Source organism: Natator depressus, chromosome 6 (genome assembly GCF_965152275.1).
Source record: "Natator depressus isolate rNatDep1 chromosome 6, rNatDep2.hap1, whole genome shotgun sequence".
Lineage (NCBI taxonomy): Eukaryota > Metazoa > Chordata > Testudines > Cheloniidae > Natator > Natator depressus.
This window is the reverse complement of record NC_134239.1, coordinates 24,995,986-25,021,746: the sequence shown is the minus strand read 5'-3', so window position 1 is coordinate 25,021,746 and position 25,761 is coordinate 24,995,986. Positions and strand designations below refer to the sequence as shown.

At 44.0% G+C, this 25,761-nt stretch overlaps 1 protein-coding gene across 8 annotated transcripts in view; it reads right to left on the bottom strand.

The window, feature by feature from the left end:
* Positions 1-25,761, bottom strand: part of BRSK2 (BR serine/threonine kinase 2) — a 427,939-nt gene that overhangs the window by 186,032 nt on the left and 216,146 nt on the right. For all 8 annotated transcript variants that reach the window (XM_074954821.1, XM_074954822.1, XM_074954823.1 and 5 more), the window contains one exon: positions 24,807-24,901. In XM_074954821.1, the coding sequence (XP_074810922.1) occupies positions 24,807-24,901 (95 nt within the window). The remainder of the gene's footprint in view (positions 1-24,806; positions 24,902-25,761) is intronic.

Genomic DNA, 25,761 nt, shown 5'->3' with positions numbered 1-25,761 from the left:
CAGGCTAAACTGGTCTTCAGCAACCTCTAAACAGGGACGGTGGATGTTCAGCACTCTACCATCCCATTTACGACATCTGATAAACTTCCACTGGCTTCAGTGAAACCAGGATTTGGACATAAGACAGCCTCTTTCCATCCCTCATGTCATCCATCTTCTGAAGAGGCAAAAGACAAGTAGCCTACCTGTATAATAGTGATGGGCTTGTGTGCTGTCTCAGGGGTGCCCAAACAGTATAAACCTTGCCATTAGTCAGCTCCCACGTTGTTCTACAAGGATGTCACACGGCAAAATAAATGTTTTGATAGGGGTTTTTTGCCCCCTTCTTGTTAATTTTTTTAAACAATTGTGTTCTTAGCTCTGTTGTTTGCACAACCCCTGTGCAGTGAAGTTGAACAGAGGATCTGTAGTCAGAATCCCTCATTTTATTCACACCTCCACCTCTGACTCACAGTGCATGACCTTGGATTCAGAATTTTGCTACAGAAAATGTGTTAGACATAGAAGTTTCAGTGGCATAACTTAGTGTTGCTACTCTTACTAATATGGCAATCCTAAATTAATGCCACTGTGTAACAGGGTGTTTAGCCCATTAAGATAGGCCTTGGGTCCAGCATTACACATTTTGCCCAGCCCTGGCAAATGCGAGGAATAGGTATTCCCTAGGAAGATGGGAATTGTAGGTCTCCACAACAAGTCATGCCAGGAAGGGGGCCAATTTCTATAAACAGCTCCCTTACTTATCCTGCAGAGATGCCTGCAGAGAGTAGGAGTTCTTTGGTCTTTCCAGTGATGAACCTGGGAGCCAGGCAAAGAAAATGATGGATGACTAAGAAGAATCCCCAACAAAGGAAAGCTTGTTTATTTTGGGACCTGGATTCAGACTCACTGTGGAAACCTGGAGACTCCAGGGGAGTAGGCTGGGGAAAGAGGTTGTTTATTTTGGTCTTTGTTTCTTTTGGTTTTGGTACAAGACCACAAGGAGACAGAGCAGGAATGAATGGACCAATCCAGGCTAAATCAACAGTGGGACTTTGACATGGTATCCTGAGCAGGGGTGGCTTAGTTTGGCTGGAAAGCCAGATAAAGACAAGTGGAAAGGCTGTGGAAACCCTTTTGGGAAAAGAGGGCAGCAATGGGACCGAAGAAAGATTGCTGGAGCGAACTGGAAGAAGTGGACTTATGCAAAGAAGCAGAGGAGACTTGGGGCCCAGAAAGGAAATGGGGGTCCAATCCAAGGCCAAAGCTCTCCACAGAAGGTAGGTGGGAGATCCCTTTCAATTGCCTGGCCTTCCAGTGGAACTGTTACATGATAAAAACCTGTGTAGCACATTATCCGGTCCTCCTCCTTGATTTAAAGGCTTTTTAGTGTCATATTCCTTTCTGTATTGTGCTCTTCCTAGTGTCATCAATGAAAAATTTATGCCTTTCTAGCCATACATAATACCATGGAAAGAGGCAGTCTTCAGGGAGGAGATGGCTACAATGCCATGTACGGACACGGCTCAGAAAAGAACTTCAGGGTCTGACTTAAAGCCCACAGAAGTTAAGGGAATGACTCTCATTGACTTCAGTGGGTAGTGGATCAGGCCTTTAATGAACACATTCATGTCCATACCCGGGACTTAGCTGAAGTTACTTTAAAATAACAGGTGTCAGCAGCAGCAGAACAGACGGTTTACAATTATATTATTACTTCTGATTAATATTTGTGCAGCTTCCTTTATAGTTTGGCATCTTCTACAATAATGTATGAAAATGGGTTGAAAAGACTGCATGAAAATTTTCCTTGAGGACTCAATTGACCCAAATACACAGTTCTCCTGCTCTGAGTTCCCCATAGGGTGCAGAGAGAAAAACTGTTGTTTCCCCCTCTCCTTTCTCCCCCCTCAATTCCATACTGCTGCATTGCAGGACTGAAAGGTCTGATTATCATGCAGTATTTTCTGTTGATGATGCCTGTCCCCAAATTAAAATTACTCCAGTACTCCTAGAACTTCCAAAAAGATCTGTCTCCTGTTATTTTGGGGGCATTAGTACCTTCCTGCATCAGGTGTGCTTAAAGTAGAGGTTGGTTAGTAGTATGGTTAGAAAAGTGACTACATAAAAATGGTACCTTCTTAACCAACTCCTCTTGCTTGTTGTGTATTCAGAGTTTGTTCTCTACTTAGCAGAGGGCAAAAATGAGTTTTTAATACTTAAGTTAGCCCTGAAAAACTAGCACAACCATGACAGAAGGAGCTGGTTTCTGTTCTGGCTCACGTACCATCAATAAAACTAACTAACGGCCAATTGCAGAATCTTTGCCTTGAGGTATACCCAGGTGCACACCTGTGTTGCACCTTAACTACACCTACAGCACATCTCTGTTGGGTCAAGATCACTGGTGGTAATGCATAAGCCAAGAAGAACCAAACTTGACTTTCAGACCCCCGGCTGGATGAGTTTGTGAGACTGGCAATTAGAAAAGCCACTATTTTCCTTCTAAACTTGAGTTCGTTTGGTCTGGCAGCCACTGAGACACGATAAACAGGGAAGCTCACAATGCCATTCATTTTTATGCCATTCACTTTTCAGAGCATTACTGTCCATGAGTCAGATTCTCCCCTGTGTCCCAGTTTCATTCAGTGCAGGGGAGAACCTAGCCCACGGATAATAAAGCTCTTATTTATGTACCTTGCTATTACATCTCAGTCTTCTGATTATCTAAATCCCAGTCATCTCATCTGGGATAATACTACCCCTACTTCCAGAATTTAGCAGGAGACTGTAGCTAAAATTATGTTTGGTACCTGTTTGTGTAGGAGTCTTAAGACAAGATATAGGCCCAGTTCATGAGTTAGCGTAAATCAGAGCAGATTCACTGGCTTCAATGGAACGGATTTACACCAGCTGACCAGCTGGCCAATAACATTCAGGGCATTAGCTACGCAAAAGTGGGGCACTGTGGTAGAGGGGAAGATGAAAGACAGGGGAACCAGTGTGAAGTTAGGACACAAAGATGTGGGAGAACACGAAAATAATAATACAACGGAAAGAAACACTGATGGCAAATGGAGTTACAAATAAGAACACAGCACTTAAGAGAAATGTTTGATCTGTGGCCCTCGCTGAGATGGGAATAAAAGTAACAGCCCATGTGTGTAGAAACCCTACCTGGAGCCCACTTCATCAGTCACACTGTGCCCCTCTGAGGTCAGCAGATGTGATAATGAAGTTGCTCTGATCCTCCTGACACCCATTTGGCCCAGTGCAGTGTCCTGAAAATTCAACAAGGCAGGAATCATTTCTCATCCTTTTTCAAAACTGAATTCCATATCATACTTCCACCAGACATCTAGTCTAACACTATGCAAGAGGCAAGCACTTTCTAACACTGTGGCTTGGAAGCCCAAACACAGGTGACAAACTGGTTCCTGTCTTCCACTCTCACTGGTTCATCAAGTCAAAGAACAATAAAGGAACACAAATAATACATTACACTTCCAGAATGATAGGAAGTTTAAGCAGAGGGGTGGGGAGATGCAAAAGGATGAGAATACTGAGATTCACATAGAGTGGGGGAGGATCAGAGGCTACATTGCTTTATGAAGAAGAAAATTTAGTTTAGCCTATAATTAAATGGATGAGTCTGCAAAGCCAGGCAGGTGTCAAGAACTGGTAAATTGGGGGCAAGATGGAATCAGAGTGAAAACTGGGAAATGAAGTGCAGGTGAGGGGAAATACTCTGGGTTTTTATTTACCATCTGAGGATGAATATTTATTTTATGATCCTGTGTTGTAGAACTAAATCCCTGGAATAGTTGGGAATTCACCACTGTCACTCCAGTGTAATGCCATGTAACTCCACTGATATCAAGGGTGTTATATCTGTGTAAAACTGGAATAACACAGTGGTGAATCAGGCCTTATAAACATACATGCATTTCTTTTTCATCGGCAAATGTCAGGATGCATTCCAAAATTACTACCAAACGTCAAAGGTCTTTGGAGCAAGCAGACAGAACTTAGAGATTGACTCCAATTCTGTGTGAAGAGGGAAAAGCCTGCTTTTTGGGCTTTCCCACTGTGGACACACAGAAGGATAACATCCCATTTTATTCAGAATACTATGATCCCTGAAGTGTGTTTTCAGCCCAGGCAGCCGCCTTCCTTCTCATTTTAGTGAGGCAGAAGGCAATTTTTAGAGTAATTTTCAGATGAGTAGGAACCTCAGGATTTAAACCACTGTTATTTGTATAGCATCAAGTGTGGCGCACTGGGCATCTCTCACATTGCAGTGTATTTTAGCAGCCATGGCTCTGACCACATTCCCCTTCTAAACTGCTTTTCCAAGAGCACTTATAACTCGTTTATTTTTACACTGAACTTATGAGTTCCTAGCAGATTTGATTAGATGAGATTTCATTGGTTTTTCCTCCCCTTTTTGTTAGCACAAACATATCAGAAGACTCATGTGGAGTATTGGACTTTGTGGAGAAAGAGAGGCTAACTTTATACACAATCAAGCATTTCCCATTGCAATTTATGCCCTGTGGTGCTTTGGGTGGGATGTCGAGATGCCACAGAACTCTTTGCTTTCTTCTTGCATCACTGTGGCATGGATTGAGAAGAAGGTGCCCAGAACCATAGCTGCATTTACCATAATGAATCAAATTGGCTTTGAGCAGTTTAAACCAGCCACTTGAAATTACCATAATAAAGTTTCAGCTTCTAAGGTTAACAGTCTCTGTATATGCACAGATATTCCGCCTGGACCTCACTTAAAAATAAAAGCAACAAAAATCAAATAATCTCATTGAGAAGAGGGATATTATGGTCTGAAAAAATATATGTAACGGGTGGAGCAAAAGTGCCGGGGTTGAGCAAAGATCATCTTTTATAGCTACAGGATCAGATCATCTGCGGGATTTATTTCACACAAGAGACGTCACGGGGGTGGACACTCTTGGACCAAATTCAGTCCTGGTGCAAGTGGATGAAATTCCATTAAACCAGTGGGAGCTGCATCTGCTTATGCTAAGTCTGACTTTGCCCTAATATCTTTTATAGAATTTTAAACCCATGGGATTGCTGTATTAAAATGAATTAAAGTAATCTGTGTGATGACTGGCAAAGTAACCTGACTGGTCACATCTTCGCCAGACAACACATAGTTATTCCTAATTTTCTGGCTATAAAATGCAGATAATTGTCCCACTCTACTCATTAGCTGGAGTATCAGTCCAATTCTGGATGCCACACTTTAGGAAAGATTGGACAAACAGGAGAGAGTCTAGAAGAGAGCAACAAAAATTATAAAAGAAAATAGAAAACCTGACCTACGAGGAAAAGTTGAAAAAACCGGGCATGTTTAGTCTTGAGAAAGGAAGACAGAGGAGGGACTGGTCTATATGTTAAGGACTGTACTAAAGAGGACAGTGATCAATTGTTCTCCATGTCCACTGAAGGTAGGACAAGAAGTAATGGGCTTAATCTTAAGGGCAATTCAGGTTAGATATTAGGAAAAACTTTCTAACTATCAGGGTAGTTATGCTCTGAAATAGGCTTCCAAGGGAAGTTGTGGAATCCCCGTCATCTGAGGTTTTTAAGAACAGGTTGGACAAACACCTGTTAGGGATGGTCTAGGTCAGTGGTTCTCAATCAGGGGTCCGCGGTCCTGCGGCTGAAGCCCCAATCGCCGGCGCCACATGCGGGGCTGAAACCGGGAGGTGCGGGGCTGAAGCCAGGAGGCACAGGGCTGAATCCCAGAGCCCTGGTGCTCCTTGTGAGGCAGAAGCCCTGAGCCCATGGGCAGAGCTGCGGACATGGAGGGCATTGCCCCCCTCCCCCACCTGCAGCGCAAGAGCAGGGCAGTCCTGGGGGCAGCTCCACACCTCTCTCCCCCATCTCCTCTCCCTGCCCCCAGCCAGGTCGGCGGTGAGAAGCTGGAGCTAGGCAGTGAGGGGCAGCTGCTGCTCTGGCTGGTGCCATGGAGCACGCAGCGGCAGCGTTCCCTCTACTCCTGCTGGTGCCCTGGGTTGAAGCTGCTCCTCAGCTCCCATTGCTCCCGCAGAGCTTCCGTAAGAGCCGCCTGGCTGGGGAGAGCCGGCTCCATGGCTGGCAGACCCCTCCGGGAACAGGGACTGCAGGGGAGTTCTCCCAGCACACAGCCCCTAATACTCCTCTCCCTACACCCTGAGCTACCCCTCTGCCTGCACACAGCCCCTAGTACCCCTCTCCCTGCACCCGGAGCTACCCCCTCTGCCTGCACACAGCCCCTAGCTACCCCCTCCCTGCACCCACAGCCATCCCCTGTGTGCACACAGCCCCAGCTACCCCCTCCCTGCACCCTGGGCTACCCCCTGTCTGCACACAGCCTCTAGCTACCCCCTCCCTGCACCCTAAGCTGTTTTCAAGCTTTTTGAGCTAAGCCCCCCACCTTTGGGTTATACTTTTTGGTTGCACCTCCCCAAGGCTCCTCCACAACCCAGACTGGTGGGTGGCTTGCTGAGGTGAGTCAGGGGGTAGAGGTAGCACTTCCTCTCTGGACCCCACCATGTGGAGGTTGCTCGAGCCCCACTGGCCCCTGCCACCCAAAAATAGAAGTCAAACTTCACCTATGCCCAAGGCCTCTGCCCCAAGACTGCCCACCCCCCTGCTGGGCCCTGGAGTTTTTATAGCATGTCGAGGGGGGCCTCAGAGAGAAAAAGATTGAGAACCCCTGATCTAGGTTTACTTGGTCCTTCCTCAGTACAGGGGGCTGGACTTGATGACTTCTCAAGGTCCCTTCCAGCCCTACATTTCTAGGATTGTAAAACATCTAGGTCAAATTCAGATTTGTGCACGCAGCAACAATCTTGAAACTTCCAGTCACCCAGGTCCTTAAGTTCCTGAATCTCACCAAGACCCCAATTCAGCAAAACGTACTGAACTTAAAGCATGTGATCAAACTCATCCCTTTTCAACACAGCACTTAAACCTGTGTTTAAGACCCATAAGACATAAGTACATGCTTAGCAAAACATTTAAGCACATGCTAAGCTTTGAATAGGGATAGATTTAATCATGTGCGCAATAAGGACCTATCTTCCTCTACCTCCTGAATCCTCCCATTCTGCTCAAACCCAAATCCTTGATTCCTCTACAATGGGCCCAGTTAAAAAGGATTTTTAACCTTTTTTTCAGGCAGATAAGATCTACTTATCAATACTCATCATATGAAATATTGCTAGAAACTGCAATATCTTATCTGCTCGTAAAAAAAAAAAAGGTAACTTTTTACTACATCTCTGCATTTGCCAGGTGTGTTATTCTGATTGGCTGTTAAATTATTTACTTTCAAGTCCTCTACTCAGTTCATGCCTGTTAAAATTCTTTCAGTTATACTGAAATCAACTAAGTTACTTTGAATTCATCCGGGTATAAAGGAGAGCAGAATTTGTCATGTGTGGGTTCTCGAACAGCACAGAAAATACTCTCTAATTCTGTCTAAATTACATAAGCTCTTAGACAGAGAGAGAATGAAAACACAAACATTTAGCCTGCATATTTATATGGTAAAAAGCACACACAAAAATTACAAGTTACATTTTCCCTAAACAAAGGCAAAACTGCACTGGAGCGCCATCTAGTGAGGTTAAAAGCTATGCCAGCAGAGGAGCTGCACTGGGAGTCGCAAATGTGGGAAATTAGAAGTAAAAAACCTGTATATTCCAGGCCAGAAAGTACTGGCTGCGCAGCGTTTCAGAGAATTAGGCAGTGTCATCTAGTGGAACGAGCACATTACAGGCAGTCAAGAGGTCCTGAGTTACAGTCCTGGCTTTTCCACTAAACTTGCTATGTGGTCTGGGGCCAGTCACTTCACCTTTATGACTCAATTTCTCCATCTGTAAAATGGGGATAACAACATTTACACCCCTACTTCACAGGGGAGTTATAAGGATTAGTTAATCTCTATATCGTGCTTTGATCATGTAATGTGCAAGATGAATACGGCATCTGAAGAAGTGGGTTTTTACCCACGAAACCTTATGCCCAAATAAATCTGTTAGTCTTTAAGGTGCCACTGGACTCTTTGTTGTTTTTATAAATACTAAGTATTCTTATTATTACAAAATATTCTACTATAGTGAAAAATGTATTGAAAAATCATCCTATTAGGCAAGCTACTCTCTTAAGAGACCACCTTAAAGTATCCCCAAACATAGGAAATATATAGGGGAGTCTTTCCACTGACTTACTGGGTTTTGGATCAGGTCCATATTGACTGCAATTCTGTTCCATCTTTATGAGAAGACCATTAAGCAACTGATTTTTGGTGGTCCCTTAGTGTTAACTTGACAAGTCTCACTGTATATTGAGTATTTATAACAGATACAGGAAGCATGTACTGTAGGATTTTTCCCTTTGCCTAAATAATCCTATACTAACCTACATCAGAATACTGAGTAAAGAAATCCTGCATAATAAATGGCACACTAATCACCCATGATTTAGTCAGGAAGAGAGAAATTAGGAAATACCACACTATTTGTAAATCATGATTCACCCACACTCAAATTCAGATCCTCAGCTAGTATAACCTGGCAGAACTCAACTGAAATCAATGGAGCTTCACCAATTTACACCAGTTGCACATAAAGATCTGGCCCACTTGCTTTACAAGCCAGCTCACTCTGAAAATGAGCCCACCTACTCACACAGTTGAACCTATATACAAGAGGTACCCTCTTTTCCTATGGACAATCACCACATTCCACACACACACACATTCTGATATGATCATATTCTACACTTGTTAATATAACATCCCACTCACTTATTGTTGCTAAGTGCCCTGGACCATTATATAATCATACTAAGTAGCAGTCTATTCCAGATTCAAACAGCACCTTGTCCACGCTGGATTCTTTGCTGAATAGGTGGGAGGAATTCTGCTGTTTATGAAAGGACTGACTGCTCTGGAAACTGAAGTTCCCTATTTAGCCACAGAATGGGAACACATGGGTAGCTGCAGTGAAAGTCTGTTCAAACTAGTGTGTCTCAAAATTGAAAATTTGGGACAAAGAGTCACTTAACTGGAAAATAGGGTTTCAGAGAAACTGAAATTTTTCAAAAAAAGAAATTTTTACCTATTGTGACAGGGTCAGGCCAGATGGCTACAGGAGAGTAACAGAAGGCAGATATATTAGCCCCAGTTTAAGCAGGTCCCTTTTTCCTGGGTAAGGTAACAGGGAAGGTTCCAGAATAATCAGGAACCTTCTGGAGACAATTAAGACAGACAGGCTGATTAGAACACCTGCAGCCAATCAAGAAGCTGCTAGAATCAATTAAGGCAGGCTAATCAGGGCACCTGGGTTTAAAAAGGAGCTCACTTCAGTTTGTGGTGCACGTGTAAGGAGCTGGGAGCAAGAGGCGCTAGGAGCTGAGAGTGAGAAGGCGTACTGCTGGAGAACTGAGGAGTACAAGTATTATCAGACATCAGGAGGAAGGTCCTATGGTGAGGATAAAGAAGGTGTTGGGAGGAGGCCATGGGGAAGTAGCCCAGGGAGTTGCAGCTGTCGCACAGCTGTTCCAGGAGGCACTCTAGGCAGCTGCATTCCACAGGGCCCTGGGCTGGAACCTGGAGTAGAGGGCGGGCCTGGGTTCCCCCCAAATCTCCCAACTCCTGGTCAGACACAGGAGGAGTCGACCTGGACTGTGGGTTCATGAAAACGGCCAAGCTGAGGGCTGCCGTGAAGCTCCAAGGCGAGCAAATCCACCAATAAGTGCAAGACCCCCCAAGGTAGATGAGGAACTTTGTCACACTACATATAGGTAAAAAATCCTGGGTATGTGTTTGTTTTTTATGGGGTTTGCCCCACTTTCCCACCTTTTGTAACGTTTTCTAACTGGCAAAAGTGGGAAGACAATTAGGAAGTAGGGAAAAGTAAGTTTTAATTGCACATTAAAAAGGTCTGAAAAATGGAGTTTCCCCACTTTATCAAATCCCACTCCCTTTTCCCAGTGAAAAATGGGAGGGAGTAAAAAGACAAAAAAAGGGGGGGAGGGGTAGGAGAAACACCCTGAAAATTAAAAAAATTGGATATATTTTTTTTCTTTTTTAGGCTTATAAAACTGCTTTGAAAGTGGTGCCCTCGGCAGTGAGAGACAACAGGAGGTTAACGAAGGACAGAAGGGATTTAGGAAGGCAATTCAGGGACAGCTGAGTAGGAGGGTAGAGAGAAAATTCATCAAAGAAAAGAGATAAGAACATTAGAATGCGGGGATTTATTTCAGGGGCATTAGTAAGGAAATCTGAGAAGAAAAAAACTTTAAAAGTAGCTTTAGCACAAAATATTTGAGAGATGGGTGACAGGGGGCAGACTTCCTCAATAGTAAGTAGTTTATGCTAAACACCCCTCCCCCCGCCCCCCACACACTCTGCATTTCCACCCACTGATCAGCACTATACATCAGTCTCTTATATAGAATTCATTGTGACGATCTCCTCCTGGATTCCATGGAGGTACTTCTGAAACTGTAGGATTTGACCCGAGAGCGAATTCTTCTAGGGAAGCTGTAAACAGTTACACACCCGAGTGATATCCCTCCCTTCTTGACTTGCTAGCCCCGGTTACTTAGTTACACAGAACTGCAATCTGTCCAGCAACACACAACAGATAGCCATCAAGAACTGGGGCGAAAAGTTAAAATGCAACCACCCCAGATATAGTTAACAGCCAGAAGCTTTCCTGGCCCACAGGCATCAGATGAAACTCGGCACCGTTGTCCTGTTGATTAATTTTGCCACTGCTGAAGCCTACTGTTCTCTTTTTTTGGCATTTGGGCCTGTCCTCTTCTCTGCGGGGAACCAGCAGATGACAGTTCTGGGCATGTTTCTGCCTGTTGAAGCAGTGGGAAAGCTGAAGTCAGGAAAAATTCAGGATTGACATGCTGGCTTTTTAGCTGAATGCACAGAATTGGAGTTATGTGGGAAGCATATCTTTAGCGCGCCAGGTGTTTTAAAAGAAGCGCCTGCAAGTGGCACCTGTTAGAAATAGAAGGAGGAGACCTATCCCATGTCTTTCTGATAAGACTTTCCCATTTTAGAGGTGCCCGGACTTTCCAGAAAGGTGAAAACATCCACAGGCATTTCAGTATGAAACCACTGCGTGACCTTGATGTAGCCTGGCATATTTGGCCTAAATTTTCAAAAGTGACCAGTGATTTAGGGTGCCCAACTTAAAACACTTTAAAAGGGTCTAATTTTTCAGAAAATTTGAAGCACCTGCCCTCTGAAAAAGCAGTCCCCTTTAAGGTGTCTCAGGTTGTGCATCCACAGATCTTGACAGGTTTCAGACAGACAGCCGTGTTAGTCTGTATTTGCAAAAAGAAAAGGAGTACTTGTGGCACCTTAGAGACTAACCAATTTATTTGAGCATGAGCTTTCGTGAGCTACAGTTCACTTCATCGGATGAAGTGAGCTGTAGCTCACGAAAGCTCATGCTCAAATAAATTGGTTAGTCTCTAAGGTGCCACAAGTACTCCTTTTCTTTTCACAGATCTTGAGTCACTTTTGAAAATCTCCATCTCTGTCTGTGGTAACACATGGGAACCCCTTGGAGAGGCTATGGAACAAACATCACACAGTGAGATACTGGCACAAGTGGAAAACTTTAAGATTAAACTCCTTTCCACCTTCCCAGTGGTCTGTGTGAACTTAGGGTGAATACCACCCAACATGACTGTTTCATTGATGTATGCTGATGCTACCGTTACCCCTCAGCATGGAGCCACTGCAGAGTCAATGCAGAGGCACAGGTTACCATCAAGTATTAAACAGAAAACAGGTCAGGAATGCAAGGTGTCTTAATATACCAGGCAGGTTTATTATGTATACCACTGCCTTCTAAGGGTAGAATCAGCCCACATATGACTATAGTTATGTCACTATCTAGTAGCTTGCCTAAAAAGAGAATAAGTGAGCCCATTAGTCCTGATAAGTAAAAAATATTTTCCTTTAGTGGAGGAGGGTGCGGCCAGTGTTTTTGCAACTGAAGGTTATGAGTTCTAGTCCCCACTGCAATGCAGTGTGTGCAGTGTAGCTGAAGACACTAGTATCTGCATGAAGAATGCCTATGGACAGAGATCACTGCCACGTGAGCATGCTTCATGCACAGACCAACATATCAATATTGTATCCACAGTGGATTTAGCTTCTCCAATATGCCAGGAGGCAGGGGGACATGATCAGACCTAGCATCTGGTGGTTCCCAGAAGCAAAGAGGAAGTACTCAAATGCCTAAAAATCTGCCATTAGAGAGACAGATGAGCACGCTCTAATCGTGGCAAAGCAAGCGATAACTATGCTGCATCCGGCTCCATCGGATGGTTCTGGGCCTAACTGTTAACTGGATCGGGATTGAGCCCTTCCAGCTTTTTCTCAAATTCTTGCCAGCTCTTTGTGGCCAGGTGCTGGAAAGACAGACGGAGGTCTAGTCTATGCTTAAAAGCTTTGCTGGCATAGCTTTGCCAGTTGCAGTGTGAAGAGTCAGCCCATGCTGGCAGAAGAGTTCTTTTAGTGGTATGGCTTATACCCGAACTAAATAAACTGTGTAATTTCCAGCGTAGACAAGACTAAAGTAAAGTCTTCGCTTCAACGGCTTGTCTCAGATAAGCAGGAATGTATTATAGTTCTTAATGGGGCCTGGACCAACATTGTGATGCTTGTGTTGGGACTCAAAACTCAGGGCCTGCGTCTGTGCTCAGTCCATCCTACTTAAAGACCAATGCGCCATTAATCTGAGACGTTTCAGAGTAACAGCCGTGTTAGTCGGTATTCGCAAAAAGAAAAGGAGTAACTTGTGGCACCTTAGAGACTAACCAATTTATTTGAGCATGAGCTTTCGTGAGCTACAGCTCACTTCATCGGATGCATACTGTGGAAAGTATAGAAGATCTTTTTGTACACACAAAGCATGAAAAAATGGGTGTTTACCACTACAAAGGGGTGGGGGGAGAGAAAACCTTTTGTAGTGGTAAACACCCATTTTTTCATGCTTTGTGTGTATAAAAAGATCTTCTATACTTTCCACAGTATGCATCCGATGAAGTGAGCTGTAGCTCACGAAAGCTTATGCTCAAATAAATTGGTTAGTCTCTAAGGTGCCACAAGTACTCCTTTTCTTTTTATTAATCTGAGAGGCAACACTTGCTATTCCCATCCTGGTTCTCTCCCAAACAAAGGCTGCCGGTGAGGATTCTGGGCTGTGCAATATGGACCACCACAAACTGAGACCACCAAAATAATTTCATTTACAAACCAGCAAAAGATTTTGAAGTGGAGGCGGAAAAAATGTGCATTAACCTATTGTGCTGATGCTGAATTGCCCTTGCTTCCTCTTGAAATCTGCTCCTGAAGCATGTGTGCTCTGTTGCAATGCTGAGGCATCACCAGTCTCCTGTAACTTCTTACAAACTTGCTGTGAACAGATACCAGCATTATGATTTGAGGCATGGCTGACTTGAAAGCAGAGAAGAGTTGCCTTTGATACACAAATTACATCAAGCCAAAATGGATACTCGCTCTGCCCCAACACAGAGAGGAATACCAAACAGGAGTTGTGGTGCAACCATGGCTAACATTTAGAATCTTTGGTCAGCACGGTGCTCAGCTTACTACCTGCATGTGAAATCCATCCTGGACTTTGTTTTCACTAACTCTGGGAAGAAAAATTGGGAACAAGGCAAGGACGTGACAAACTAGTCTGTCTTTCTGAAGAGATGCAAAACTGACGTCCTGACCCCTTGTGGTTATTACCAACCTCATGGTGCTTTACATAAGAATTTGGCCTCCCTAAAATTTCCCACTGTAGTTCCAGCTGGAGAATCAGGGCTTAAATTAAGCAGGAGCTGTCTGGAGTGGAGCTCCGGTAAATATTTTCAAACTTGTGGGGCAGAAGCCCTGAGCCCTGGCACACCTCGTGGGGCTGTAGCCCCGAGCCCCAACACCCCCTGTGGGGCTGAAACCCTGAGCACCAATGTCCTCCAAACGGCTGAAGCCCCGAGCCCTGCAGCCCCCAAGAGGGGGCTCCAGGAAATACTCAATGAGAATTTAAGCCCTGTGGATAATATACTCTGAACCTTCCCATTTCAAAATTTAAAAACCCGGTGCTGTTACAGAATGGCCACTACCTTTCTTCTAAATCTCAGTGGTAAGGGAGTCGTTCATATATACAATCTATAAAGCATTTCCATCAGGGAGAGAGGGGTCACATTCACACAGGGTGTCTGTGCAGGTGATCAATGCTGCAAAGATGGTGCATTGCTAGGACTCAACCAGAATCCAGTCCTTTATAGTACACTCCTTTATGCAGTAGCTGCAGGCATGGAGCAGGCTTATTCCTGGGCCTGTTCAGTAGTCTGATTGGAGATTAGAGAAACCAGTCTGAAGCCTAGCTTTGGTTTCTTACTCCCTGGGCCACACATTTGGTGGGAATATGATGGAGGCAGTCAAAAGGAATGGGTAAAAAAGTGGCTTTTACAGCGCTCTCACCGGGTCAGGGTGTTAGAGTGTGTGAAGACATAGATGATATAAAATAGAAAGCTGGGCTTAGCTAAAGGTATACAGACTGTCTGAACCTTGAATTCTGAGACTCAACCACATGGAGAGGTTCTATTTGTCTACCCAGTCATTATGGGCCTGATCCAAAGCACACTGAAATGAATAAAAAGGCTCCTGGTGACTTCAGTAGGTTGTGGATCAGGGCCGTGTAGCACACATAATTGCAGGACTCTGAGTAATGCCTGAAGGCGGTAAATTGTGTGTGTGTTTGCAATTGGTACCATAGATGTTTGAGCCAGACTGCTGTTATGTCAATTTGTGGAACTAAAAGCAGGAGAAAAAATAGGTCCAATTATTGCTATAACTTGCCTAAATGCGTCAATTGATCACTCTAAATTTAGAGAGCGAAAGGCACCATGTATTGTTGACAGGTTTGTTCTTCTGACAGGTACAGCCTGTGCTCTTGATTCTTGTTTAATTCCCCTCCTAAAGAATAACTCAAACTGTGCTGAGTTGTGGGTGTGGTGGAAAGAGGAGGAGGAGAGTGATTCTTCTCCATAGGAAAACACAATTATCCAACTTCTTTAACTGCTCCAACAGATGACAAGTGAGTGAGCTTTCAGTGCCACTCGCCAGCTCCAGATTAAAACAAAACATTCTCCATTATACATTCAGTAACAGATACCTAGTCCCAAACTCCCTGTGGCAGGAGGAAGCCAGGGAAAATAACCCTTTTATTTCCCCATGTTTTCCATACAGCAAGGTGCTTTTTGTTTCTTTGAACTTAGAAGACAGAATATCACTTATGAAGTTGTGCTGCTCTAAATGGGTTGTTACTGAAATACAAACTAGGGTCGCAGAGGGGGGCTGCATGTGTGTTTGTGAACTCGAGCTCTTTGATGAGTGCCAATCATTCCGACAGTTTATTCACTACCTACGCACTGTCAAACACACACACAGGCATGCACACGCTTCTAATCCGCTCGTCTCCAGAGGTAAAAGAAGACAAACCAGTTGTAATTCTCTAAACTGAAGATAAACCAAAAAGAGGGTTTGTGTGGGATTGTGTGTACGCACACAAGTGCACTCAGCAACCTGCAAGACACCACCGGTGTTAAAGCGAGCTGGAGTGTGTTTGTGTGCAGGTATGTGTGCATGCATACAGCAACGTGGAAGCGATCTTCATATAAATCTGAGAGTGTGCGCACACACTCAACAACACGAAAGAGACTGCCTTTGTAAATGTGAATGTGAGAGAGTTTGCGTGTGTTTTGGGGGGAGGATTTTATTTAATTTTCCTATTTAATCAGGATTTTTCCAAGGATATAAAGGTCTTCTGGGTGGTTCTCTTTCTTCAGCAACATGACAACCTTATTGTGATAATGTTTCCGAACCCCACACCATGGCCGAAGCAGGGGAAAGGCTGGGGCAGGAGCAGTACTGGGCCGGGAAAGCTCTGTGCCTCAGGCACTGCGAAGCATGCTCCTGGGGAAAAGAGCTGTGCAAAGAGAGCTCCAGCCCAGCAGCGCAGGCAAGCGGGAGGAGAGAAGTCAGCTTCTGAAGGAACACTGCCCTGCAACAGTAGGAAAAGGAGCACTTAGTGAGGAGATCTGGTTGTGAGTCCCCCCCACCGCTTTTTTTTAGGCATCAGCCAAGAGATAGGGAGAACCTGTCAGGGGCACCAGAGGATCACTTCCATCAGCCCTGAGACTCTGGGGTAGAGCCCTGCAGCGGGATAGGGATCCTGTGGGTCCCACAGGACCCACTGCCATAATAGCGGGAGCGGGTAAAATGTACTCTGTTGTGGGCTGGATTAGGTGGGCAAAACCCCCCCAGACTGCAGTAATTTGTGGGAAAACAAAATGCAAGTTTAGCTACACCTGCTGTTTAAGTTGACCTTATTATCATTCACTTAGAAATACATTTTAAACAGAGGCTCCAACTATCAAAAAGCTAGTGCTGTGAGCAGTGTTTCTGTTAAATGTTTTTCAAAAAGCAATAATAATCCTGACATATAAATAACTTGAACGATAGGTTTCAAAGTTCTAAAAACGATGTTTAAGTGGTTTAAAAAGAAATCCAGGTTTTTTAAAGCAACTTACTTTTTATAATCCTGAAAAAAAATCTGCACCTTTTAAGCAAAATGGTGGTGCAATTTGTTTTGACATTCCGTGTGATATACACCTGACAGCAGTTTGCCATAAATGGCGTTTAGCAATGTAAAAGAAGTTTTTCTTTTTTTTAAAAAAATAAGGTTTTAATACTTAAATTTAAGCGAGGGATAGAAAGATTTGACGTCTATTATAACAGGAGTTAAAGTATTTTACATGGTTTAAGCAAAATTTGTTGTATTCTTTCAGTTGTAAAACTTGTGTCTGAATTCCGTTTTATATATAATGTATTAACCAACTTTTTATGTTTTAGTAGCATGAGGGAATCTGTCTCTCATGCACCGCTACAGGCTGGGGACCGACTGGCTAAGTAGCAGTTCTGCAGAAAAGGACCTGGGGATTACAGTGGATGAGAAGCTGGATATGGATCAGCAGTGTGCCCTTGTTGCCAAGAAGGCTAACAGCATATTGGGCTGCATTAGTAGGAGCATTGCCAGCAGATCGAGGGAAACGATTATTCCCCCCTATTCGGCAGTGGTGAGGCCACACCTGGAGTATTGCGTCCAGTTTTGGGCCCCCCACTACAGAAAGGATGTGGACAAATTGGAGAGAGTCCAGCGGAGGGCAACAAAAATGATCAAGGGGCTGGGGCACATGACTTACGAGGAGAGGCTGAGGGAACTGGGTTTGTTTAGTCTGCAGAAGAGAAGAATGAAGGGGGATTTGATAGCAGCCTTCAACTACCTGAAGGGGCGGTCCAAAGAGGATGGATCTAGACTGTTCTCAGTGGTGGTAGATGACAGAACAAGGAGCAGTGGTCTCAAGCTGCAGTGGGGGAGGTCTAGCTTGGATATTCGGAAACACTATTTCACGAGGAGGGTGGTGAAGCACTGGAATGGGTTACCTAGGGAGGTGGTGGAATCTCCCTCCTTAGAGGTTTTTAAGGCCCAGCTTGACAAAGCCCTGGCTGGGATGATTTAGTTGGTGTTGGTCCAGTTTTGAGCAGGGGGTTGGACGAGATGACCTCCTGAGGTCTCTTCCAACCCTAATCTTCTATGATTCTAAGATGAGCAGGAGGTGGCCTGAACATAGACATTCCTACAGTTTCACACTTTCAGGGCCCTGGGCTGGCATCAAGTGGCACAGGAGGGTCCAGGTCCCCCTACCCATCTCAGATTCCTGGGATGGGCAGGACTAGGGGATTATTGACAAGGAAGCAGACAAACTCCATTCAAGGGGCTCAGGACACACTCATCTAAAAGAGAGACTGGAGTAGCAGGCCCTGACCACTAGACCTGCTTACTGTACAGCCAACCCTCCTAAACTTAAAATCAATCTGTCAATCATGAGAACAGTAAGCAATACAAGCCGGCCAGTGCAGTTTTTCTAAATCAGGAACTCTGACAGGTTTGGTGGGTTTTTTTTTAAAAAAACCTCTTTTTCCTTAAGGCTTTTTTTTTTTAATATAAGGAAATATTATTTTCTCTCATACTTATTATTTTGAACACACAAATGTTCCAGGTCTCTTGTGTCCCAGTGTCCTAGGTTCATCTGAACACAGTACATTGGAAAAATAAACTGATTTTCTATTTCTCTGGTAATCTGTACCTACTGGGTGAGATTTTCAGAAGTGGCCTAACTTCGCTTCCACGGCAGACATACAGTCATCGAGTTTAAGGCTGGAAGGGACCACCAGATCATCTAGTCTGACCTCCTGGGTATCACAGGCCACCGACACAACCCAGCACCTGCACACTAAACCAACAACCAAAATGAGACCAAAGCACTGCAGCCCACAGGTGACTAGAGTATTATGTACCATAGGCAGAGAATAGGAGGAATTGAGATGCACCGGTGCTTAAGGCCCACGCAATGGCAGGGAAATGATTAAATGAGATATACTCTGGCAAGTGACTTGAACCCACACGCTTCAGAGGAAGATGAAAAACCTGTGAGGTCACTGCCAATGTGACCTAGGAGAAAATTCCTTCCCCACTCCACATGTGGAGATCAGTTAGACCGAAAGCAGGTGAGCAGGAACCAGCCAGCCAAACCCCTGAGAGAATGCTTGGTGCCACCTCAGAGTCCCACCCCCAGCTACAAATGGTAAAACTCCAGCTGACTGCAACTGGAGCAAATTTATGCTAATGGAGAGTCCATCTGAATTCCCCCTGCCCTCCCCTGGGTCTAATTCAGCCCTGGTGTAAGAGGATGTGACTCCACTGAATATTGACCTTCTTACACTGGGGTTGAATTTGGCCCTGATGGCATTGTTTAGCTCTAAGGACATGTCTACACTGAGCCGCAGTTCAGACTACAGGATTATATAGATATGCCCTAAAACAGAGAGAGAAAGAGATTAGCTTCCCCCTGAAGTTTTTTTGAACTCCTGCTATAGGTTTTGGTTGGGTCTGTTGATGAGACACACTTGTCTTGAACCCACACAAAATGTCCCTTATCACCTCGTCATTTATGAGGATTTTACCAAAAGCAGGCTTTCAAAACTGAATGCCAGAACAGAAAAAAAACCTAGAAAAGTCATAAACAGGTTCTCTTTCGGTGTACCTTTGCGACCAAATGCTTCTTTGTATTCTCACAGCCTGATCCAAAGCCCATCAAAGTCAATCAGGACACTTCCATTGCCTTGAATGGGCTTTGGATCAGACCCCAACTTAGCCATGGTGGTCAGCTAGTACAGTCAAGCTGATAGTCCAGAGATTAACATGTTTGGAAGCTAGGCATTCCAAGAGAAGACTATGGGTTCTGGAATTCCCTTCCCTGCCTTGGACTGACAGGACTGACCTTTAGGGCATGTTGCCAGGGCAATGTATTTATTCAGTCTCTTCCTGAGGTCAGCTTTTCTGTGGTGGCTCTTCTCTAAACCCTCTCCAGTTTTTCAAAATCCTTCTTGAATTGTGGTCACGAGAACTGGACATAGTATGCCAGTAATAGTGGCAACAGTGTCATATACAGAGGTAATATAACCTCCCTACTCCTACTTGAAGTTCCCTGGTTTATACATCCAGGGATTGCAGGAGTCCTTTTAGTCACAGCATCACACTCAGAGCTCATGTTCAGCTGATTATCCACCTTGGCCCCCCAAGACTTTTTCAGAGAGTCACTGCTTCCCAGGATAGAGCCCCCCATCCTATAAGCATGGCCACATTCTTTGTTCCTAGATGTGTGACATTACAGGGAAAATGATGAAGGGGGTCCACTCCCCTGAGATACTAGCTTCCATTAAAAGCCAACACACAAGGCAAGATGTAAAATAAATAAAGGACACATGCACACAAAGAAAGGCAAGTGGAGGTCAATTCTCTGTTGTCAAGCCTGTGCCTGCCTGTGGTTTTCTCAGGATCCCTGTGTGTCTAGGCAACTAATCAAAGGCCACCGTCTCTTTCCCACTCACCTCTTACCTTCCTCTTGGTGGCACAAATAGAGCCTTTCCAGGAAAAACATTTCACGTGACGGCTCACCAAAAACACATTGAAACAAACAAACAAAAAGCAGCTGTGCATATTCTGACTGTGTTTCAGGTGACTTACAGAAACTTTCCAAATACACCTCAGCCATATCAGAGAGAGGGTTCCCTGTGACACCCACATACTGCCCCAACTAACTGCTTAAAACCAGAAGGGCTCCTTCCTATACAATTTGGGAAGTTATCTGAAGCAGGATGCATACCTTACTTCCTGTTCTTCTGAGAGTCCCCTTGTGGGAATGGGTAATACTACCATTGGTAAGCTCTCGCTCCAACTGTGGAAATCCAATACCCGTGCCCTAGGTTTAATAACGGTGGTTTGAGCTACAATTCAAAATAATGATCACTGAACAAAGAACCATGATTTGCTTTTAAGTTTCATTACTCATGGATAAATACCACATCCTGAATTCTCCATTGCACTAAGACCACTTCACATCACTGTAGCAGAAAATTATGCCCACTTTCCAGCTCATTTAGACTACCCTTCGATTGCCAGTGTAGTGAAAAGAGGCTGTAACACAAGTGGAAATCATGTCCTGTGAGTCTTTCCTATACTCCTGTTACATGTCTCTTTCTCTGGAGGGATATGTAAAGATTCAGCTCAAGCTTCACGATAACATGCTGACAGGATGCATTCACCAGCCTGTGGCAGTGACTTAAAGCTGCAATTTAGCCAATCAGCTACAAGGCCAATTCTTTATAATATTACTAGCACCCCTTGCCGCAGTTATTCAGGGCCCCATGTGTTCTGTGAGTCCACTGCTGCAGAACTTGCTGTAGAATCGACCGCCTGCTGGGAAATTGTGCTCCAGAATCTAAACGTCCATTTAAATAAACATAACTATGTTTCTTATGGTCAGGTAGAAAATCTTGGACGCACGAACAAAGTATAAGCTCATGCCTGAATCTGCAGATAGGCTGAAACAATAGCTCTGAGAGGGGTGACATGATCACATTAATCTCAAAGGGGATATTAACTCTGAAATCAAAAAAATAATAACCTGTCACCACTGTCAACGAAACTCACTGCTGATTATTTTTAGCAGAAATATCCTACTTTTCTGTCTATCTCACAATCCCTAAATCCTTTCCACACCTCTGTAGGTGCCAAAAGCCACAACTGCTCCCAATCCATCTGCCGAAAGCTCCAGCATCACCTCTGACAACTGACATGATGCAGTGAGGCACTGACAGTAGACAAGTTTGCCGCAAATTCAAAACCTGAAAATACGAGGATAGCATAAATGAAATGGAATTTAATATTATAGTAAATAACACAAGGGCTACTATCCTGTACTACCGTTTTCATTTTTAATTCATTAAAATCCTCCTTTTTAAAGTGCAAATGATGCTGGTACAGAACTTCCAATCTGCAGCACCACACAAGAGTTCTGTAGAATCCAGAATGCTAGCTATGGAGTTCACAAGGTCTTTTGTAGATTTAAAGCGACAGGATGCCACAAACTCCATCTCCCTACCATGTTTGGAGGACTATGAATGAGCAGCTCATAGAATAACTCAGCTCTAGAGGATATAAACTTAACATGCAACACACAAGCTAAGATGTTCAAAACTGACTAGGCAGTTTAGTCACACAACTCACATTAATTTCAGTGGGGGTTGTGTGGCTCAATTCTCCTGTTGGCATTGAAAATCAAATCCACAGGTTCCAAATTTGTATTGTCAGTAGTGGCTACTGATTTATGGACATTGGACTCTCTGGGCCAAGTTCTCCTCTTGCTGACAAATAAGAAGTAACTCCATTGAAGTTAATGAGCCAGGTCCCCATCTGGAGAAAACTGCCATAACGCCAGTGACTTCAACAGAGTTACATCTAATTTGCACGAGGGTAAGTGAGAGAAGAATCTGGCCCACTGTGTCCACAAATCAATGGATGCTACCAAACATGTAGATGGATGATCCAGCTCAAATTGGTTACACCAGTGCAAAAGTAGAGTGAAGTCAAAATCAGGCCCTCTGTCTTTTGTACGGGTCTAAGACATTACACATTGTTGTTGCTTCAACCTAAAATCAATGTTCCAACCATGACAGAGGTGGACCTATGCAAGAAGCACGGCTCTCGGATTTATCCACAACATGAAAGTATAAGAACACCAAGTGCCTACTCCACAGACAACCCACACACATCTGCTTAGCAGTCTACCTACAATCCAGTCCCTTTGATGGGGCTCACATTATACATTTACTGCAGCTTCATGCTGCACCACGCCTGCTCTTGTGTCATCTCCACAGCGGCAGTTCTGTTAATTGAGACCAGCTGCTTCAATTCCGAATTATTCTCTCCAGAAATATTGATAGTATTATGCTATGATTAGAAAGCACTTTACCAAATGCCTCTCAATTCTGCAAAGCTCAGATGAGGAGCAGCTGTGGGGAGAAGGGCCAGTTCCCTGAATGTACAAAACACACAGAGAAAAAAGGGCTAGCTGAAAAAATAGTGGAGAGAGAAAAGCTCTAAGAAGCAGATACAGACAAAACAACAATGGCAGTCCTCTGCAGGAGAGAGCTGCATGCTGTGTGGGCCACTGGTGCTTATTTTAGATGCTGAAGGGCAGACTTCTTCCTTATGCTCTAGGGTAAATGGCCACAGTTCTGCGTCCTCAATACTGCAGGTGGAAATGTTTATCAAATCCATTTCAGAGGTAGACTAAGGCAGGTTCCATGGATCTGGGCCCTGGTTTGGGAGAGTGTCTGTGGAGAGTGCAACATTTGGATCCATTGACTGAGGTGAGTGGCCCATTGGCAGAGAGAGCTACGGCCTGCCATTGGGACTGAGAAGCCAGAGGGAGCATTTGCAGGGTGGGACTGGCAGCATATAGCCACACACTATCTGACCCCACCTTGGGCTTCTTCCCTGTAGCTGCTGACTCTGCCCTGTAGGCTCTCAGCCAGCTGGCTGGCAGCAGCTGTATTGTGATGTTGTAGTACGAATTGGGAGTAACTGAATTCATGTCTCCTCAGTTCTTCTCCTGAAGAACTGAGGATTAAAATAGCTAATAGTCCTCCCCAACTTAATTTAAGAGAACCAAAGCCTTGCCTCTGACTGTCAGACATAGAGCAATCCTGAAAAGACATTTGGTCACTACATTTATGTAATAAATGAGATACCCACTCCACTTCCATATGCTATCGCAGCCTATTGAGTATGCAGTGGAGAGCCCTAGTAAGAGGAAGTTTTGTGGGCAGTGATGTGAAAGGTTCAGCAGGAAATCACAATACATGGTGTCCTGCAGAGAAGAATTTTGCAGAATTGCACAGGGAACGTGACACTCTTCAGCACTTATCCCTGGTAACAAGGGCCACCAATGCATTACTCCAGTTTTACACATAACTGGAGTAACATAACAGTGAATCAGCTCAAAGAAAAGGGATCACTTTGCAATGCTAGAAGTTCTGCTTTGCCCCCCCTCAATGAAATATCAATGAGACAAATAACATCTTTGATACAAGACACTGCACATTAAAAGGGTCTCACAGTTAACATAAAACTCATGTTAAATAAATTCCTTACCTATGTTACTAATTAATCAAAGTATTAAAAGTCTAGTTTAATGTTTGCCAGGTATGCAGTTTGTTTACTTTTTCATTTTACTCCCCTTAGAAAACAAAACTAGACTGGGCAGTTGCCCTTTAAGTTCTAGTTTTGTTGCCAGTCTATTTCAGTTCCTGGATTTTGTGGACTAGCACATGGCCATTTGAGTTCCAATGCTGAAGGTGGTTGAGGAAAATATATCACTGAAATTCCAAAAAACAAAGGCTGAAAATATTTCCATTCACATGAAGTAATGCTGACCCCCTTTTTCTATTAAATCTAAAGTTTGGACCTAAAATTAGCAGGGTGTTCTTTTAATCCCCAATTTTCCTTCCATTCCCAGTGAGGTTGTTGTACCTACTAGTACTGGAAAATAGCTACTATACATAAGCGCACACACAACGAAACTCCTCACAGTGACAATAGTGAAAAGACTTGTGTCTTCCACTAATGTGGAATGTGCCATATGTGGTCAACAATGGGTTGCAAACTGCCCATACATTGGCCAAATTCACTGCTGTCTTAAACCGTGCAATTCTGTTGATTCCCCTCATGTCAGGGCTGTATTTGACCCTGCTGTTCATCAAATCAGACAAACAAAACAGCAGGTTCTCCTGGTAATTAAACTCATTGGGCTAGATCCTTATATGGTTTAAAATGTCATGGCTCCAATGTTATCAATGGAACTATACCAGTTTACACCAGACGAGGAGCTGGTGCATTAGATCAAAGAGCAGAATGAAACCATGCCACAGAACAGCAGCAAGAACACGCACATAACAGAATAGATGTCCTCACCAATCTCCAAGAGTAACAGGCATCACACACCATCCGGTGGAACTTAGAACCCCAACACATGCATCTGCCATAGCCCAGCAGTGACAGCACTGAGGCTGGCCGTTAATTTTGCTCTTAATTAAAGCACATGCATACTCCTTCTCTTTAATTCCAGCCGCCCCCACCCCTGAATTATTATTATTATTATTATTATTATTATGCACAGCACACTCCTAGAACTGACAGGGATGTTTGTTAAACATAATTAAAGATATTAATTTTGCATGGAACAGAAGCCACAGAGCCAAGAACTATGCTTCCCCCCCCTCAAATCTCCCATTAGAAAATTACCTTCATTAGCACCGACTCGCTGAGCTTCTCTCTGTTGACAATTTTTATCGCGACCTTTTGACATGTTACACAGTGAACCCCCAACTTCACAAGCCCTGTAGGAGAAACAGAGAGATAGAGAGAGAAAGATGGTTAGAGACATCCCCTGTTAAGCTCTTTGCTGGTAGCATCTTACATGGCAGTTTGGCTATTTATATGCAAATGTTTTTCCATTAGTCCTTCTTACTCCCAGGAAAAAAAACCCCTGTGAATAATGAATAAACTGCAGAAGATCCTGCAGCACTAGGACTTAACCCATGTCTACACTAGGAACGCTTTAAGAGTATAGCTATATCAGTGTACTATACTGGCAAAGCACTTCTAATGCAGACGTAGCTTATACCAGTAAAACTGAGCTTTTGACAGTATTGCTTATTCTGGCCCCCACTAAGAGAAATGATCTATACTGGCTCAAGAGCAGTTCTTCCCATATAACTGTGTCTACAGAGGGTGCTTTTGCCAGCACAGCTATATCCATCGGGGATCATACCTCTTCACTCCACTGATTAATGGAGCTGTGCTGGCAAAATTCCATAGTGCAGACCTGGCCTAAGATCACTTCCAAATTCTCCCAGTGCTGCCACAATTAATGGGGCTGTCATCTTTCTATTTCAGTCTCTCCTGCCGGACAAATGGACATCGTGATGCAATGTTATCACAGCATGCAAAAGCATCAACGTGTTCTGATGCAATGTTGAAACCCACTGACGGTTTCCTGTCCCAAAATAATTTTCAGGGCAGTTATATGGTCATACATGCAACAGAATGAGGGAATCCTTCTCCGACCATTTATCTAGATGATACCAGAACATTTGGGACAGAGACAAACCTAAACAAATAAAAATAAAACCAACCAGTAACTTGCATTAGGGGTATCAATAGCTATTACAGACTATAGGTCAAATTCTTCTCTCAT